General features: G+C 47.0%; 2 protein-coding genes across 2 annotated transcripts; one reads left to right on the plus strand and one right to left on the minus strand.

The window, feature by feature from the left end:
* The first annotated feature begins 6,643 nt into the window (after positions 1 to 6,643).
* Positions 6,644 to 12,194, plus strand: LOC135813777 (protein yippee-like 3). The gene is made up of 4 exons (XM_065326783.1): positions 6,644 to 7,090; positions 7,271 to 7,314; positions 7,574 to 7,682; positions 11,257 to 12,194. The coding sequence occupies exons 1-4, from the start codon at positions 6,980 to 6,982 to the stop codon at positions 11,341 to 11,343; spliced, it is 351 nt and encodes a 116-aa protein (XP_065182855.1). The 5' UTR covers positions 6,644 to 6,979; the 3' UTR covers positions 11,344 to 12,194.
* A 975-nt stretch (positions 12,195 to 13,169) lies between these two features.
* On the minus strand, positions 13,170 to 16,076 carry LOC135813778 (D-aspartate oxidase-like). Its single transcript, XM_065326784.1, has one exon. It carries the CDS (start codon positions 15,805 to 15,807, stop codon positions 14,701 to 14,703), a length of 1,107 nt encoding a protein of 368 aa, XP_065182856.1. The 5' UTR covers positions 15,808 to 16,076; the 3' UTR covers positions 13,170 to 14,700.
* Between the last annotated feature and the right edge of the window lie 1,901 nt (positions 16,077 to 17,977).

Here is a 17,977-nt window from a genome sequence, read left to right on the forward strand (position 1 = left end):
CTTCTCGTGTGCCCTGGATGGCAGTCGTGAGTCAGTCAAAATTAATGAGAATTCAAGTCGGCAGGAATAGCGCAAGCCCCCACTGTGACGTAGGGAGCAGCACACAATACAACTAGTACTAGTCTTCTTTCGTTGAGCAGCGCGGATTTCATTCTGCAACTACAGTATCTAGAGTCCAGACGGCACCAGGTTACCATGCAGCGATGCAGCGGTGCAGTCTGCTGTACAGTCTGCTGTGTACGCTGCTGCGCAGTCTGCTGTGCAGTCTGCTGTGCAAATCTCCTAGAAGAAGGTACTACACAGTCATGTACATGTACGTTTGATGTGCTTGTCGGGCTGCTGAATGTTGTTCACACCGGAGATTGAGAAGAGACCGCAGAGTGGTAACCGCAGAGTGGAAACCGCAGAGCGGCAAGTCAGGACGAGGTTGGACTATGGCCAGTCAGCTGACTATACATGTAGGTTGGAGGTTGGACTACAGTACAGCCAGTAGTGCAGTGGCGATTACTTCGTATCGTATCGGTTATGCATGCACTCAGTGATGGGATGGGATTGGGGAGGGCGAGGCGAGGAAGTAATCGATTGCTAGCGGCAGCAGTCCTTAGGTTACACAGCGCCTAATCTCTGCCTATGATGATTATCGCTGATTTCTCTACATGTAAATTCGGGGCATTTTAGCGTAACGATCGGGTACGTCGCTTACCGGCCGAGCACTGATCTCCTGTACCGGTTGTATGAAGCTCAGCTGATCAGCTGATCATATCGTTGGACATGATGCCCCAACTCACGCACCCACTCATTCCTTTTACTGTCTTTCACTCGTAATAGTCGTATACACTACTATACAGCTGTCTGCTGTTGAAAAGACACTTTAATACAAATACACAATCCTGTAAAGCAAGTAGTGCCATTGTTTGCTGTTCTGCCTGGCGGCCCTGGTCCGTCGTCACGATACGTCAGGTTAGTGGTTTTATCCATCTGCTGTACATCTACATGTACATGTACGCCAATGAGTCCACAAAGGACGAACCAGTTATGTCCACAGACTAAGTATCCATCTACATCTACATCTACATTGTATACCTATCTTTACCATTTCCACGTAGATCTACAGTGTACATGTACATGTGTATGTGCTAACTTGTCTTGGGCCAGTTTGTGGGGGAGGTCGATGTGCACTCATGCTGCTGACATCCCTGCTTTGGTAACTACATGTACATGATTGTACTTCCTACAACAGTACAAGGCTACATGAAACTCCGTGTTGTCGCAGTCCCACTGACTGTCTGTCATATTTCCGAGCTTAGCTCAGCTGCTCATGACTTGAGTCGTGTGCTGTTCAGTCTTAGTAACCTTAGTTCACTACAGGGCCAGGCACCGTACATGATTGTATGATTTGAAGAACACCCTATGGCCTAGGGCCTAGCTATTCAGAAAATACGGAAGAGGTAATAGTTACTATCAGGGACGACTTTTTAAATAACCTGGACTCGGATGGAGAGCCAAGGATAGTATATTTTATAGTAAAGAAAAAAGGACCAAGAAATTACAAGTTACGCTATATCTTAATGTCCAATAACACCACCAGTTACTAAACAATCAGCTCATGCGATAACATTGCACGACCGTGACTGACCGACGGTACTGACGTTCTACAACTAACTGGCGAACAGCTCTAGCACATCTTGGATGCGCACTCCAACAGCCTTCCGACTAGGAAGGTTCTAAGTTAGTTATAAATAACATGAGGAGGGGAAGGTGCGCGCAACCAAGACAAGCACGAGCTGAAGGACGCCAACGTCCTTCACAGCTGAGACTTTCAGCTCGTGCTTGTCTTGGTTGCGCGCACCTTCCCCTCCTCATGTTATTTATACTAACTTAGAACCTTCCAAGTAATAGTTGGAAGGCTGTTGGAGTGCGCATCCAAGTTGTGTTAGAGCTGTTAGCCACTCAGTTGTCTGAGAACGTCAGAACCGTGGGTCAGCGTCGTGCAATGATTATGTTATCGCATGAGTAACTGGTGGTGTTAGTGGGCATTATACCGTATAACGTAACTATGTTACTTGTAGTTTCTTGGTCCTTATTTCTTCACTGTAAATGTAACTAATTATTACTTATTGTAAGTACATGACGTATAATATTAGTGACGTCTCACACAGACGCACACCCCTTTTACAGGGAGGAATAGGGGAATACCCGTTGCTGTTCCGTTCGTGACAGCCGCAATCATGATATCAGGTGACGAAAGAGGGGGCTTGGCACAAGTAACTAGTTACAACTGTTAGTGTTACGATCTCCGATACTCTTGCAAGGAAACTGGGGACGAGGGGTGCATCATATCAGTGGAACTCACTGGAACAGCAACTGCCAACAGCAACTGCATGCACCCTGCCATGCCGCCCGCGTGCGTGACACCAAACGTCACCTCATCATGTGCGCACGTGCCGGCACTGCTGTCAGTGTTGTCTTTGTACTTGTGTGTGCTCAGCTGTACACGTCGTAATACAAAAGAAACTACGGTTAAACTTAAAGTTTTTAGACAGTGTACTGTGTACTGTGTAGCTTTGCGTAATGCATGCAGCACAATATCAATGTTGAATGTAGTTAGCTGCCAGCTCGGGGACCGACAAAATACTAGACCGCTAGAACGCCAAAAACTCCGCAACAGACTGTAATAGTGTTAGGATAGGAATAACAAGACCACATAAACATTTTAAAACAAGGACACATAAGTAACAAACTACTATAGCAGCGTTTTCTGGGCATACTCTGTACTAACATTCCCGGTTTTCTGGGCATACACTGTACTTGAAGTACTAACATTCCCGGATCCTCTCTTCCTGGTGGTTGCGATACTGTTTACGCCGTTACGCTCCAGTGGTGCAGTCAATGAGGCAAGTAAGAGTTAGCATTGTGTTACACACGGCATCCTGATTTCACGGTCGGTGATTACATTGTAATGTCAACAGTAGTGCTCACAGAGTCATCGCTGATTATCGGTATAACAACCGCCAGCGGACAGCACATAATCCGTCTGGAACCACGAAATGGTCAATTACGGTACATGTGCATGCACTAACTACTACTAGCTTGGCGGTTGAGTCAGCATATGAGCAGGCGTGCCTGACACAGATACTACTAGTACCTGATGGCCACCATTGCAATACACACTGCTGGTAACAGTGGCCAGAGCCACTTCCGCTCCACGCATCAATGCATCCTTCAGAATTTTGGCCCCGATTCCAATGTTCACTTGAAATTGTCTTGGAACATACTTGTAGACTCCTAGCACTAAACGAACAAGACCAATGAACGAACAGGAACATAGGATATGCTTGAGTACATGTACCAGGAAAGACTCACGAGACACCAACGAAGATCTGAACTAAGGTCGAACTACATGACTTGTACTACTACTACTAGTACTAGCTAACACAGTAACAGAGAAATACATGCAAGTAATTTAGTTGTGCATGCTACCAAGACTCCAAGACTCAAGAGTATAACCCCTTGGCCTTGATGCTACGGTGAGGAGGGAGGCTCCAATGGCTTGAAAGCTTCTCAAGACCGTCGGTGAAGCGGATCCAGCTATCGGCATGAACTTACATTGTACTGACTGGACATGTATTACGCCACCACTTGTAGAACTTTCATCCATCGCCTTTCTTTCTTTTTAACCATCAAGACCAAACCACTTCGTGGTACACTTATGAAGCTACATTGTACAGCTTGGAAGTGTAAAGAGGCACTCAGAAGTCTATTACATTATCTATATTATCAGTGAAGAGCTTCAAAACGTGGCCATCATTTAGTAGACATTACCTTCTCAACGAGTCGACTAACACTATAACTAGTTTTCGTGCAGCTTTATTCACAAAGCCAATTGTCACGGTGAAGGTAGTACAGGAAGGCTGAATAGAGGCAAGGCGAATGAAATGACCAAACCGGATACATCTACAGCACTAGTCTCGAAGGATGGATTGAGGCTGGTTGCATATGGTTGAAGTGAAGTGTGATCATTACTAGCAAGGGTCGGGCCCGTCAGTGCCCATCACCCATCTAGCGGCGGCCAAAACTAAATGTAAATATTCACTACTGTTGACTATGACATTGCGTAGTTGACCTTCCCCGTTTGTGTCTTTCCCTCAAACCAGTGAATACTGTAGTTGCGCTTGAGGATAATGCAAAGTTAGTTCATTTTCGCAGCAGCTTTCTTGGCACGGTTGCGCTCCTGACGAACTTGGCGTTACTTTTGAACTCAAATTGAAGCCTACTGCTGAGTACTGGGCGATGCACTGATCCAAATCATCCGGGCAACTGGCCTGGGGCTTTTTCTTGGCTTCAAAGAACAATATTCTTGATTGGTCTACTTGCTTACGTGTACATGAATGTACTATATCATCCTGGTCCATCTAGTGCTGGAGATTGTCAATCTGTTTACAAAAAGTGGTTTAGTCCTCTGTCCTCTGTCTCTCTGCGACAGTGACTTGTTAGCGCCATGCATCCCAGCCAGGGAGTTGGCTAGCTGGAGTCCAGGATTAGATTCTCGAGTGAGTTCCGGCGAGGCGGTCCTGCCAAGTACTGCCAGTTATGGGACCGCAGATCTCACAAACTGTGTGTAAAGAGACCGTCAAGTCTGGAAAAGACAACGTTTACAAGTCTTTACACGCTTGATAGTAATAATGCCGAATAATGCCGGTGGGTTCACGGGCGCACCGAATCGCCCGAAACCGCCCAGCACAACAACCTTTTGCACATTTACAACGAGTCTACCTGGTCTACCAGTGGATCTACATGTATGAGACAAGCACAGTCACGTCAAATGGCTTATTCCGAAATCCGAATATTCGTTATCTAGGTTCGAGGATTCTCCGAAGGCGAAGAAAGCTTCGTTTGCACGAGTAGATGACTCATTGACTGTCTGTTTGTTGCTGCTGCTTCGATCCTTGCGAGATTCCTCATTCGATCGTGGACTCATGCCGTCTACGTGTTGCGTCTTTCTGTACCGGGGAAAGGTCTCGACTACCGGCTACCACCATCACGGAAACACGCTCTCCATATCTGTCCAAGTGTTCAGTCTTTATCCACCTCACTGATGATCGCGAATCAATCCCGGATGTCTTGACGCGCAATCCACTGGAAAACTGGAGCCCATGAGCTAGATGTGTGGGGGGGGGGGGGCAGCGACTAAAATACTGTTACTGTTAGTGTTAGTGGCGCAGACTCCGAGGCAGTCTTCATGATACAATGTAATGCTTCACTGGCAAGACAGTACTTGCCAAAACTGCCAAGAGGTCATGCATATTAGGCGACATGGTTAGACTAATATAATATATTATGTAGTAATAGTTGACGTCACAGTGTTGCATAATTATTATTGGTGGAGCCGAATGCCAGTGATGGCGCCAGTACAAAGTCGGCACAAGAAAGAGAAAAAAATGATTGTCGAACATGTTAGGGCCTAGTTTCCTCTGTTTTCTGCCAGCAATTGTCAAATACGTGTGGAATACAGTGTGGAATACAGCGGTGTACATGTTGTGAGTACATGTACACTGTACACTGTACACCTATTGGCAGTATTGGCACTTAGTGACTAGCTAGGTTAGTAAGTACCTGGGACTTTAGAAAGCGGATGCTTGACAGTCACACGGGGCTTCATGGGGGATATTGGGTCAGAGTACCTGAGCTGTACGTCCTAGAATAGCAGACCATATCGTTATTACTGTGTCCATATTGGTTACAAACTCTTACTCTTTACTGAGTCAGTCTTTTTACCTTGATTATGTACTAGTCATGGTGACTGTAATTGTCAGCTGACCAGTGCATGCACTATGCAGGCACTATGCATGCACTATGCATGCACTATGCTGCATGCAGGCCCGGATTGAGGAGGCAGGAGACAATGGTGTAACATTTTATTCTTATGGCATGACCGTGTGGCGCCTCGTATGCCCAACTCTCATCAGGAAGACGCAATACCTAATCTTTCCTTGGCCTTGGCCTGGACTATACTAATGCTACGCGAATACCCTGAAACTTGAAAAGGTGAAACTCGAAATAAAAGCCATTGTCATTGTGCTTGCGCTACTTGTACACAGCGGTTAAAATGGGGGTGCGTCGATGCAGTGTGTGAACTCACTGACACCATGGACACTGGTCTTGCGTTGGATTGCGTGAACCAAGCCTGCAGACGCCATGCCCCAGTCACTGCCACTTCACTTAGTTTAGTCTTTAGTGCATGCATGCAGTTCAGCTGTAGATCTACGGTTCACTGCGGTGACTACGTAATCTTGGTGTTGGCACCGCTCCAGCTTGACTCAGCTAGCCCCCGATGCCAGAGCTCGCTCCTGCGCTAAAGTCACAGACAAGTAAAATCAACAACAGCACAGCTCGAGAAGTACATCATGATATCATGTATGTGCTTACGCGAAATTCGCGCCACTGCTGGGCACGTTTGCTCCGATCTAACAGCTGATTGTGACGGCTACACGAGAAGTGTGTTGAGCTCTGCTCGTGGACTCTTGCCAGAAGCCGCTTCACTGCACAGACGGGCAGTCAACGTGGGTACAGACTCAGTACAACTGGGACTGGCCCTAGGCCCTGTCACCAAATCACTGCCAGTGCCAAGCCTTTGCCTGCCCGGGATAAACACCCGAAGTGCTGAACTGTGAACACAGAACAGGCAGCGCGCCTGAGTCATACATAAGACTGATTGCACGGAAGATTTTTCTCTAGATCCGATCTTTGCGACAGCACTGCGTTTGCATCGAGCCCATGGCACCTGGCTAATACTACTATTATCTAAGAGACAACTCGGCAAGAGGAATATTGTGCTTGATGCTTGATATTGGCCTGCACAAGGATCCATTTCTCAATGCCATTACGGCATTACTTATTAGCCCTAGCGTGCTGACTGGTGGAAGCTGTCAAGAATAAATCTTCAGCTCAGACCAACGACGATTTGCTCTCTCTCGACACAATGGTGAAAACGTTCAGAGCCTACCTGGACGCTCAGTCTCCCACTGGACGTCGCTACAGCTGCGTGCATTGCAGAGCGCACCTAGCCAGACACGAGGACTTGATCTCCAAGGTCAGCTCCCCTTTTCGATCAGCTGTTCTATTCACTGGCCTCTGAGCTGTCTGAGGATTATCGACTATCGTGCACACGAGATGTGACTCGATCGAGTCTTCAGCTGATTTCCAATGACACCTCCACTGTAGTCGAAACGAGCGTGTTTTCTGTTTTGTGTGTTCTTTGCCTGGCCTACAGTCCTTCCAGGGCAGTCAGGGCAAAGCCTATCTCTTCCGATCGGTGTAAGTGGGGCGATTGTAATTTCCATTCTGTCAATACGGTGTGGCACTGGTGTCCCGTCACACTCGCTCAGTGCAGTGCTGTCGGTCGATTGGGCGAGTGTACTGCATGCATGTGCCTGTACATGCTGTCAACCGTCCAAAATTTAGTTTTCTGCGATTGTTGCGATCCCTGGACTGCTGCCGAGTGTTACGGGCTGTGGTCAACATCGCTGATGACTCTTGTGTTTGTATACGATCATGTAATTGTTGCTCGTTGTAGGGTGAACATTTCCACTGGCCCGATCGAGGAGCGTACACTGCTCACAGGGAAGCATCACGTCGCTGATATCCGCTGCTGCAACTGTAGAGAAGTTCTAGGCTGGAAATACGTAAGTAGTAGTTAGTTATACAATAGTCTCATTCCTAGCCTAGGCCTAACGTACATGTGCCTGACCTAGTTTAGTAGTTAGGCTAGTGTCGGCGGATCCATGTGTTCATTGACATTCTGTAACTGCGATTGTACCATGCTGGTAGTCGGGCATCGGTAGAGACTACACGTCTCTGACTTGGAGTGGTGGACACTTCTCCGCGCTAAAAAAGAAACAATACGTCTTGCCGTGTTGTGTGCCAAGTGTTGACTATTGCCAGTATTGGTCCTCTCGTCGCCACACGCACACTTTTCTGTACGACTCCACGAGCTGGCGAAACCATCCAGCAGTTGTTGTTGTTTTAGTGCACGTGTCGTGTGTATCAGCTGAGTCGTGTTAGGGTGCTTGTACCGTGATGTACTTCTGACAGGACCACGGTCTGTTGCAATGTTCAGTGCCTTTTGTCGAGAGGTGATCGGCGGAGCAGAACACCTAGGTTTGTAAACTAGTGATGGATGTCACACATTGGGAACACTTTCTCTTTAGACTTAGTCACTACTAGTATTATCATGATTATAGATACCCATGATTATAGATAGTCATCGCAGACTTACTTACAATACACTATCATGGTAGTCGAATCTGACAATTTCGTATTCAGGCGCCCCTAACTAACTGTTACTTCAGAGACCTGTTGAGCCTGGTTTGTTATCGTGTTGTCTGGGCCCCCGGCGGTACGTCAAGAGTAATTGCTTGTTTTCTGTGCGTCGTGTGATGAATGGACTGTGGTCGGGATCGAGCCGCAAAGCCACCGGGTAAAATAACGTTTGATGAGCACCAACTGGATTTGTATTGGGGAAGGAATTGATTTGCATCTGATTTGGGTCCACGACGGAACGCAAGAGTTGTGTTCAATAGCCTCGAGTCGTGAGTCCAAGTAAAAAGTAACAATGAATCATGAGCGATGACTTCCGATCAAGTTAGTTGAGATTAGGTTCTGTTTTGCGTTGCTCGCAGGTGGACTCATCTTCGAGTCCTGACGGGAACACGTGCCTTGCTCTCCTGCCTTTTGGGCCTTGGCTTGTTGGCTTGTTGTAGATCTACATGACATTGCACTACATAGTCATTGTAGCGCGCCACTGGCCGCTGCGATAGGTTGACGGATCGTCAGTGGTAGTAGTGCGGGAGTGTAAGGGTTTGGTGTCCGACGTCGAGAAGAGCGCCAGCAGGGCAGTGCAACCGCCAGCTGCAAGGTCGCGCGTTGCTCTGATCTGCCAACAGTATCGCTGGGAGTGGAGAGTCTGGGCTGGGACGCCGGTGTAATGTGCTATTGTACACAATACTGTCAATAGTGCAGAGTATCATGTTCCGTGTTCTAGATTGCAGGTGAGTGAGTGCTTGGGTGCTTCACTTCTTCACTTGTTCTGGCTGGCTGATGCTGCCAGCCACTGAACCAGTGTCAACCACAATCTTCCCTGCTGGCAGAATGAGCTCATCATGTAGCTGTTGCAGACCTTTGTATCTGGGCATGGCTCAGTGGCAGCAGGCTGTGCAGAGTCACTGAGTGTGCTGGTCCACGAGTGCCTGGGCAGGATATGTTTTGTACATGTCCTGTAGTTTGTAGAACAGAAGTGTGCTCAAGTCAAGATGGGCTAGATTACCTTTTATTTGGGAATTCAACTTCACAATTGCAGCCAATGGAACACTTCCTCAGCCACCATACCTGTTAGGAAGTGTACTATTTATGTTGTGTCTGAAACCAAAAATACAAAACAAAGTCACTGGGAGGACATGGAGGGCAGACCACGTCGCTGTCAGTGTATCAGTCCTATCAGTGTATCAGTGTGTAGACCATCCCTTGGACGCTTGTCTACAGTACAGTGCTAAATGACAGACTGCCTTTGGCACTGCCCTGATAGCCAGGGTAAACTGTAGTGAACAACTGTGGCTAGACCACATGCCATTTTACTATGAATTCCAGCATTGAGTAGACAGCAGGTCTGTGGCCAAACCGTAGGCATAGGGCAGGAACATAGTGCTGTAGTGTGCACAATACAAGCCAGATGTGTCAGTATGGCTGGTGACGGTCTGCCCTGTTTCGCCCTGCAGTGTGCCTTCAATTTAGCTTCAAACTGAGTAATTTGATTGTAAGTTGAGAATACACTGAGCCAGGATTAGGCCATAGGGCGGCTCTTTCCTGTGCCTGAGCCATCTGCTAGTTCTCACTCACAGTCCAAGTGATCATCATGCATGGGACACTGTCCCAAATTACCCACTTGCTAACGGTTAACGGGTATTCTGTGACAGAGCCATTACTAATCACAACACAGTCTTGGGCCATGGCAGTGATTAGTGTGCTGCAAGAGCCGTGTAGATAAGATATGCTGTATTGTGAATTTGTGATGGTAAGGTGGGATGGGTGAATTGCATAATCATCTCCAGTCCAGCTGAAGTCATGCTGAGTAATAAACTGTTCTGCTCATTCCAGTAGTTGCACAATAAGTCATGAGAGGAGTTGAGCAACTCCTGAGAATCAATTAAGTTCAGCTGCACTGTCTTGTTGGGTTAGCTACTAGCTGTCACAGAGTTGTGAAATCAGTCAACAGACATGGGTTCAGAGCTGAGTGTGGAGTGGTAGCGGTTGAGAAGCGTCAGCTAGTCTTGGCACTGTCATTATGGTGATGTGTTGGTTTGGCATAATCATAATGATCATTGGTCCAATGGAGCCCAGTGTGGTGTTGCTGTCATAGGTTTGTGTGCAGTTTGGGGAACAGCTATCAATGAACATAAAGCTGCGGCGGCTGTACTGTGTACATTGTACTGCAGCAGCCTGAGTACATGTACTAGTCAGCACATGCACACATACTACTACTAGCACCTGAGCAGCCTTGACAAGTTGAAATGCTGCCAGACCAAGCTGTCCAGATTTCACGTGGGCCAATAGTTGATACAGCAACCGCTGGCCCCAATATCACCTCACTACACTGACAGACAGTCATGACAATAACAAGCACCATTATCACTGTGAGCAGTCAACTGACCAGCACATGCTGGCTTAGCAACCGTCCTGTCGTTCTGGCTAAGAGTTATCAGGCTCTGGAAAGGTGTGCAGTGGTGGTAGTCGTCATGATGGCAGACTCCTGTAAACATGCTGTGTACGACGTGCATGGGACATGCAGAGTCCAAACGTCATGGCTTGACGCTGGTGACTCTGAGTGTCGACCATTCTCCCACTACTCGCCAGTTTTTGGTTGTGCCAGCTTCTGCCTGGCTGAGGTGCTACTTTGCCAGAGGCAAAGCTGTGTTGGCGCAGGTCAATGTCATGTGTTTCCATCCACATGATGTTATCAGGATGAGCATGTCTGGAGCAGTCTTGTCAATACGCTCACCGTACCTGTGGAGATAATGTCATGTGCAGTCATTGCATGTAGTACAGTCAGATAATACTAATGTACCAATGTTGGAGCTTGGTGTGAATGCTGTCAGATAGAACAGTTGCTATGCTACAATCACCATTGACACAGTTCTAGAAATTCTCTAACTCCTCTTCTCTGTTCTCTCACTCGCTCTCCATCCCTGTGTTGCGTTCCTTCAGGAGCTTGCATTTGAGAACACTCAGAAGTATAAGGAAGGCAAGTTCATCATAGAGCTTGCACACATGGTCAAAGACAATGGATGGTAGTGCTGCACAATTGCTTTCTAACCGTGTCATGGCCATCACTGTTTCCACCACGAGGAACTCGACCACTCACCCGTATCCGGAATATCAAACTGATCATCGCCACGTGTCATCTACATACGCCATGCTAACACTGCATTCTTGTGTCAAGACATTGTGAAGATACACCAAAGCAAAGAATGTAATATCCCCTACTGCTCAGTCCAGTTTATAACTTGATCTCGAAATTTGTACAAATGCTCTTCTTGAGTTACGCTGCATCTGACACCCAGCGATAGCTATGCCAAGTAGTGTACTGCTTACGACGACTCAACTTTGCGTGTTGTGTTAGCACCTGTAGCATCTAACATAGCAATACCCAACCCTGTAGAACTGCTGCTGCTGCTGTTGCCTCTTTGGTGGACTTTGCTGCCGGAGTGTTGCAGCGGCGTGTTGCAACGGGAAGGAAGCTGAAAGAGTCATAGCATACACATAATGTGCGCCACAACCTTGTAAGCTGTCTTGCTTAGTGTTCTTGATTCTGCAGTGATTATGTCCTCACCTCATCACCCTCACTTGCCAATCACCCAGCATCATTCATGTACATACGCTGATGCTAACACACCTGCTCTTGAACTATCTTGCTCTTTTCTGTCTGTTTCTTGATCAATCTATCTCAAAGTCGTCTTTGTCAACACTGAACAGTAACATTTGATTTTCAATCTAACTCCTATACTATAACCATCAAGATTAATTATAACAGTTTATGCTCCAGACCTCCTGTGTTGTGATTGCGCTCACTTGCTAACCAACAACTCGATAAGCCACTGATCTATCATGGAACAAGCCAATATTGAATGTTCACGGTGTCTACCACCGATGTCCATCTGGTCTGTCTGTCTGCATCATTGTGCGTTTGTGTGTGTGTGTGTGTGTGTGTGTGTGTGTGTGTGTGTGTGTGTGTGTGTGTGTGTGTGTGTGTGTGTGTGTGTGTGTGTGTCTCTGACAGTACCTCCCTTTGGGGAGCGGCGTGGCCATTTCTGGCAGCTGTCAATAGTAGTAGTAGTAGTAGTGTGTGTGTGTGTGTGTGTGTGTGTGTGTGTGTGTGTGGGGGCTGAATAGTGGTGGTCAATTCTTCAGCCATACAAGCTGTTGAATGATGCAATCCCAGCACAGGTTGCTATGGCTACAGCTATGCCTTCTGCTGTAGCATCGATGCATCACTATCAACGCCCCTGGCAATGGGAGTCAAAATGTGTATCTGCACAGGGAGATCAGTCTGAAAAGTGAAACACTCAACCAGATATAGTGGAAGTCCTTTGGTCTCGATACATGTAGGATACACGTTCTTAGTTTGACAGCATATTACAAGGTGGTGGAACACCGTGTTCAGAAACAGTGTCCCTTACTACCACTACAACCATCCACAGTTGGTAGAGCCCCGGTCTTGCGACCATCTGAACCGTAGATTTATGGGTGCTAGACCCAGTTCTGACCCTCATTGTACTATGGGAGTTACTAGGGGGAGTTGTTCAAGTCTTCTTGTTGTTGTACCGCCACGTTTGTTCTGAATTGATCTTCCTTTTATTTTATACTCTTTCCTTTCCTTTTTTTCAACTTACTTCTGTGTAGGATACATGTAGCCTGCTTACCGCAATCATCGTCGGAGTCAGTGATCAGTCCAGGGGTAGGCCAGACTCCCAGATCAGAGCACTCCGAATGGCTGCACCCTGGTACAATACCAGTGGTACTACATGAGGTCTTCAAAACAGTCCAGCAGTAGGGCTCTGAAAGTGTACGCAAGGTGTGTTGATCTGGGTTTCCACACACTCACAGAACATAGGAACAACTTGAACAGGCAATAGAACAAGATCACTGCACGCGTACCATGTATTCTGCTGTGTATATGCGAGCAGCTATGCACATAGGTAACCGTGTACGTGTGTAAGCCGAGATCTGTCGCTTCGTTCACCCAATTTGGGGGCACAGTGCATATTCAACGGACAGCTGCTTTCAACAAATTTCTTGTATTATAATTTATAATAAACTATGCTTTGTTATCAATACAAATACAAAATTGCTCTGCACAGCCAGCCGAGATGTTACTTCAAGAAAGTACAAGAAAACGCAGTAATGAAGGCATGTGCATGCACATGTTGCAATCTACATACATGTACAAGTATTACAGCCCAGCTGGACTATTTGCCTGCATGTGCGGACATCAGGTATACTAATAAGGGAGTAAAATAAATATCAGGGTTTGGAAATGCTGTCGACATGTCAGGCCAAAACAAATAATGACCTTGTTTCCGGTCGGCCGACCGGGCCACTTTTTCCCAAATTCTGCCGGAAACTTTTTTTGGTCCCAAATGTATACAAACGGTGGCAATGCCGTGTGTGCAAGTGCACTCAACGAGTCATAACTCAGTCAAATCTCAACCGAATTCCACAATCGAAACACCTACAAGGTAGCAGAGATGCTCAGCTGTCGGCTCGAAAACCTCCGGGGTCGATACGAGCTAGAATAACGCAGCTGGAAGGACTCAAACTGTTTGCTTGATTTCTCAGGATGTAAGAAAACAGGAATACAGTGTGTACACCACATGCTGTACAAGAACAGTGAGTCGGTCAACTTTGGTATTGATCCTTGCCATGATATATGTACAAAGTACATGTGTAGGTGCTCTTGTCCATCAATACCACAACGATTGAGGCCGGAACCGAAAAAAAGTATCCAAAAAAAGTTTCATTCCGGCCGACCGAGTCTCCTTTTTGAGGGGTTGCCGACCGGAAACAAGCCTATTTTTTTGTTTTGGCCTGATCATTAATTCTTGCACGAATTTTAGGATTACATGTACATGCACAAGCATGTACTACAATTTTTGATAGAATTATTTCAAATTTCTTTAAATAGGTGGCGAGGAGACAAAATTAAAAGTAAAGTGATGAAAATAACTAACCGTGATGCAATGTCCACACCTTATGAAGCAACTAACTTTTCATTTCTTATTGAATTCTGGAGAATTGGACGGTCCCGGTTGTTTGCAACTGCCTGACAACAAACTTAGCTGTAGCGGTTTATCAGCCGAAGCGTGAGCTCCACGTAGCCGGGATCAACCAAATTCTATGGTCTGCCTAAGAATCACGAGTATTGTAACGCATCAAACGGACAGTTTGCCATGCTCAGGTTTCCATGGCGATAGCAAGTACAGTCGGTGTCATACTGGTCGGCAACCAAGCTCACGCTTCAACGATTGTAGCCATGGCTCGAGCAAACGCAGCAGCACACGGCACAGCACCACACGCTGCTGGATCAGCCCAGTCCTGTAGCATCGTGGCACGGCGCCTGCCCGTATCCAAGTGACCGGAGAATGTCTGCTATCACAGCTTTGAGGCGACGGCTGTGACGCCGGGTAAGCGTAATGCAGGCATTGCAAGCTCCACAGCATCTTCCGCACAGCCCCAGTGTATCGTGAAGCCAGACCCTCCATGCCCGTAGTTGTGCACAACTGGCAAGTACCGTCCGTCATGCAATCTCACGTTCTCCAACGCAATGCGTACGCCGTCTTTTCGCAGAGGTCTCAACCCTACCGTCTCCTCTAGGACGGTGGCACGGCGCAGGCTGGGTATCACTTCGCAGCATCGCGCCCAGATGTCTGCAGAGTCGGTGGGACTCACTTCCGTGCTCCAGTTTCCCTCCTGAGTTGTTCCGCCGAGGACCACCATGTCCTTGTTGGGTATGATGTACGTGAAGACACTGCCTGTGTTGAAGATTGTGATGTGCTTGATCCACGGGGCGCGCACTCGCATGATCTGTCCTCTAACCGGCACCATACTCATGTCATTGAACAGCGTACGTGACGCTAAGCCCGTGCAATTCACCACCAGATCGTACTCGGCTAACTCGTCCATGCTCTCAATCTTCTTCTCCACGAACTGAACGTCTGTTTGAACGCAGACTCGTTTGAGATAATCCAGATACAGGCCGCTCTCAACTATAAGTGTTTGCCACATCCAAGCACAGGGCGATGGCAGTCTTAAAACAGACTTCTCCTCATTGTTCAACATCTTGAAAGCATTCATTTTCCTCATCCAGCCGGGCGGGTCATCCTCATTGTCTGAACCCTCCACAACGAACATAGGGAAAATCCCACGCTCCGGACCAGACACGAGAGCCATATGCTTTTCCAGCCACTTGCGAGTGGTAGTTGTCCATCTGTCCAGCTGCTGAGGCGCAGCATTCGCTACGCTGAACGGACGAACCAATCCGGCAGCCACGTTGCTCGTTGTGCTGGGAGGGAAACTTTCCGACACGATCGTCACCGACGTGCGAACTGGCGAGCCATCGCCATAGTGGTCCCTCAAACGCTCAGCGAGTAGCACAGCCGTTGAGAGGCCAATGCAACCACCACCAAGCACACAGACTCTGCGATGTGCTGCAGGTTGAGTGCGTTCGCTAGCGCCACTCAAATCTGACGATGCGGCCATAGCCCACAACAATCAACAGACTAGCAAGACGATACAGCGATAGTTCGTTTCAACTCTGCATAAAATACAGGCGATGAGGGACTTTTCCTGTGGCCATAAAGAACGATGACTTACTTCAGCAAATTCTTACCAGTTTCCTAAGCAGCCGCCAAGAGTTTTCGCACGTGTCGTCCTTGTGACTTCGGAGTTTCGCAACTTTCGGGTTCGTCGTGAGTTACTACGTGGTCGGCAGCTGCGTTAGTACCATGTAGCTCTATCTAGATGAAGCCCTGGTCCTCGCAAGAATGAATACTAGTAGTATTTAATTAATAGCTGAAAATTAATAATAATTGCTGCAGGTAATAAATATCCGCGACCAGCACCAGCACGAAATCTTCATCATATTTTCAGGACACGACATCTGCATCATGAATGATATCAGGACTGCAGAGTGCGCAGTAGGTGGAGATGGTCGATCTGATCGGACGTCATCATCGCCATGACAATTCCACTAAAAAAACCCTAAAAATTAATGATAGAAACCGTTCTAATGAATGGGATATGGGCGCATGGGACACTTCAACTACATTGTAATCTCTTTTAAAAATTTGTTCTAACATTTGATGAAGACAATTCGAACGCCCCCTAAGAATCTCAGCTGATGATGTTCGTATTAGGTGAACAGCAGGGAGCCTTCAAATACTTTTTGACGACTCCCTGGTGAACAGTACTTAGTTGCGGCACAGTGTTGCACTGCACTAGGCAGGTGCACTAGCGTCTCGAGCTGCCACATACAAAGCGTCCATATGTGGTTCCGCTCATTCCGCTGTATACCTATCCCCCGTTATTGATTCTGCTGACTCCCCCCCCCCCCCCCTCCTGAAATCATTCGCCTAAAAGTAAAAACAGAAAGTAAAGGAACACATTACTAATCGTTAGTTTGCACATATCCGCGTTACCACCTGCTACACATGTAGGTGTTGAGAAACACCAACACCAACACCAACACCAACACCAGCTCAGTCATGAGTGAAACTATTACTTCATTCGCATAGCCTCTATGCAAATCCCCGGAATAATAAGGGCCCGGATATTACAACAAAGAAAACGTCGCAAAATGTGTGCAGGACAGGTGCACCTCTGTACATGTACTGTATTCGAAATAGCTACAATGTAGTAGCTGTCCATAGATTGTGTATCATCGGTTAGCCGAAAGAAGTCATAATCAAGAGTCATGTTAGCGGAATTCCGGAACCGCTTATGTGCGCTAAATACACAGCGGAATTGTTTATGAGTGCAATCACTGCAATGTCTATCATTCATAGTACATGTACTTCGAAGTATATAGAGTGAGTCGCTAGTGCATCGCATCACGACGCTGTGCTGCTACTTTGCCAAGTCATCTCAACTGAAGATGTACTGTACTGTAAAGTGAGAAACTTTCGCTAGAGATTAAATTTCGCTATTTTCGCGACCATCACACATTCGCGAAAATAAATCGCCGTAAACCTCTCCGTACACTGATTAGATCTCTGTCCCTCCAGGAAATCGCGATTCCACGGATGCAACAAATTTCGCGATTTTGGCCCAAACCCGCGATTTTCCGCGTTTTTCGTTGTTTTCTGCACTACAGTCAACTTCGCTAATAACGACTTCGGATATAACGACAATTCGCGAATAACGACAGAATTTCCATGCCCAGAGCGAAGTCTCATCTGACTGTATACATTTAACTTCGGATATAACGACTATCTGAATAACGACAAGTCGCGAATAGCGACATGATTTTAATGCCCCGAGGTCATATTCACTGCTTGAATAACGACTTTCTGGCTTTTTGACAGCTATTTCAAGTACCTGTCAGTACCAGAACCCGTTGCGATGGATAAGGCACACATACAAGAAGATACAGCCAGGAGGGGGGGGGGGGGGGGGTGCTTTTTCTATTTTTCTTTTCTTCAAAATAGTTGGAATGATCAGCACACCTATTGCACATGTAGTTGTACATGATTGCACATTATAAGGGAAGTTAAGGCAAAAATTAAAAGTTCACCAGTTGTAGTCTTCGGGGTGCTGAGTCGAATGGTCTTGGTCCGAGGAAGCTGAAACGCTCCCTTCCTACTTAAATCCTAATCGAACTCGCGCACTTCCACTGATACTGGGTGACTGCGCCCTACTAGATGGGGATTTG

The sequence above is a fragment of the Sycon ciliatum genome, chromosome 4 (assembly GCF_964019385.1).
Source record: "Sycon ciliatum chromosome 4, ocSycCili1.1, whole genome shotgun sequence".
In the NCBI taxonomy this organism is placed as follows: Eukaryota; Metazoa; Porifera; class Calcarea; order Leucosolenida; family Sycettidae; genus Sycon; species Sycon ciliatum.

Bases quoted from the DNA above. Each gene is read 5' to 3' on its own strand.
- LOC135813777 (XM_065326783.1), top strand. From the start codon at position 6,980: ATGGTGAAAACGTTCAGAGCCTACCTGGACGCTCAGTCTCCCACTGGA. The intron at 7,091-7,270 runs GTCAGCTCCCCT...CCTGGCCTACAG, and splicing joins ACGAGGACTTGATCTCCAAG to TCCTTCCAGGGCAGTCAGGG. The intron at 7,315-7,573 runs GTAAGTGGGGCG...TGCTCGTTGTAG, and splicing joins GCCTATCTCTTCCGATCGGT to GGTGAACATTTCCACTGGCC.
- LOC135813778 (XM_065326784.1), bottom strand. From the start codon at position 15,807: ATGGCCGCATCGTCAGATTTGAGTGGCGCTAGCGAACGCACTCAACCT.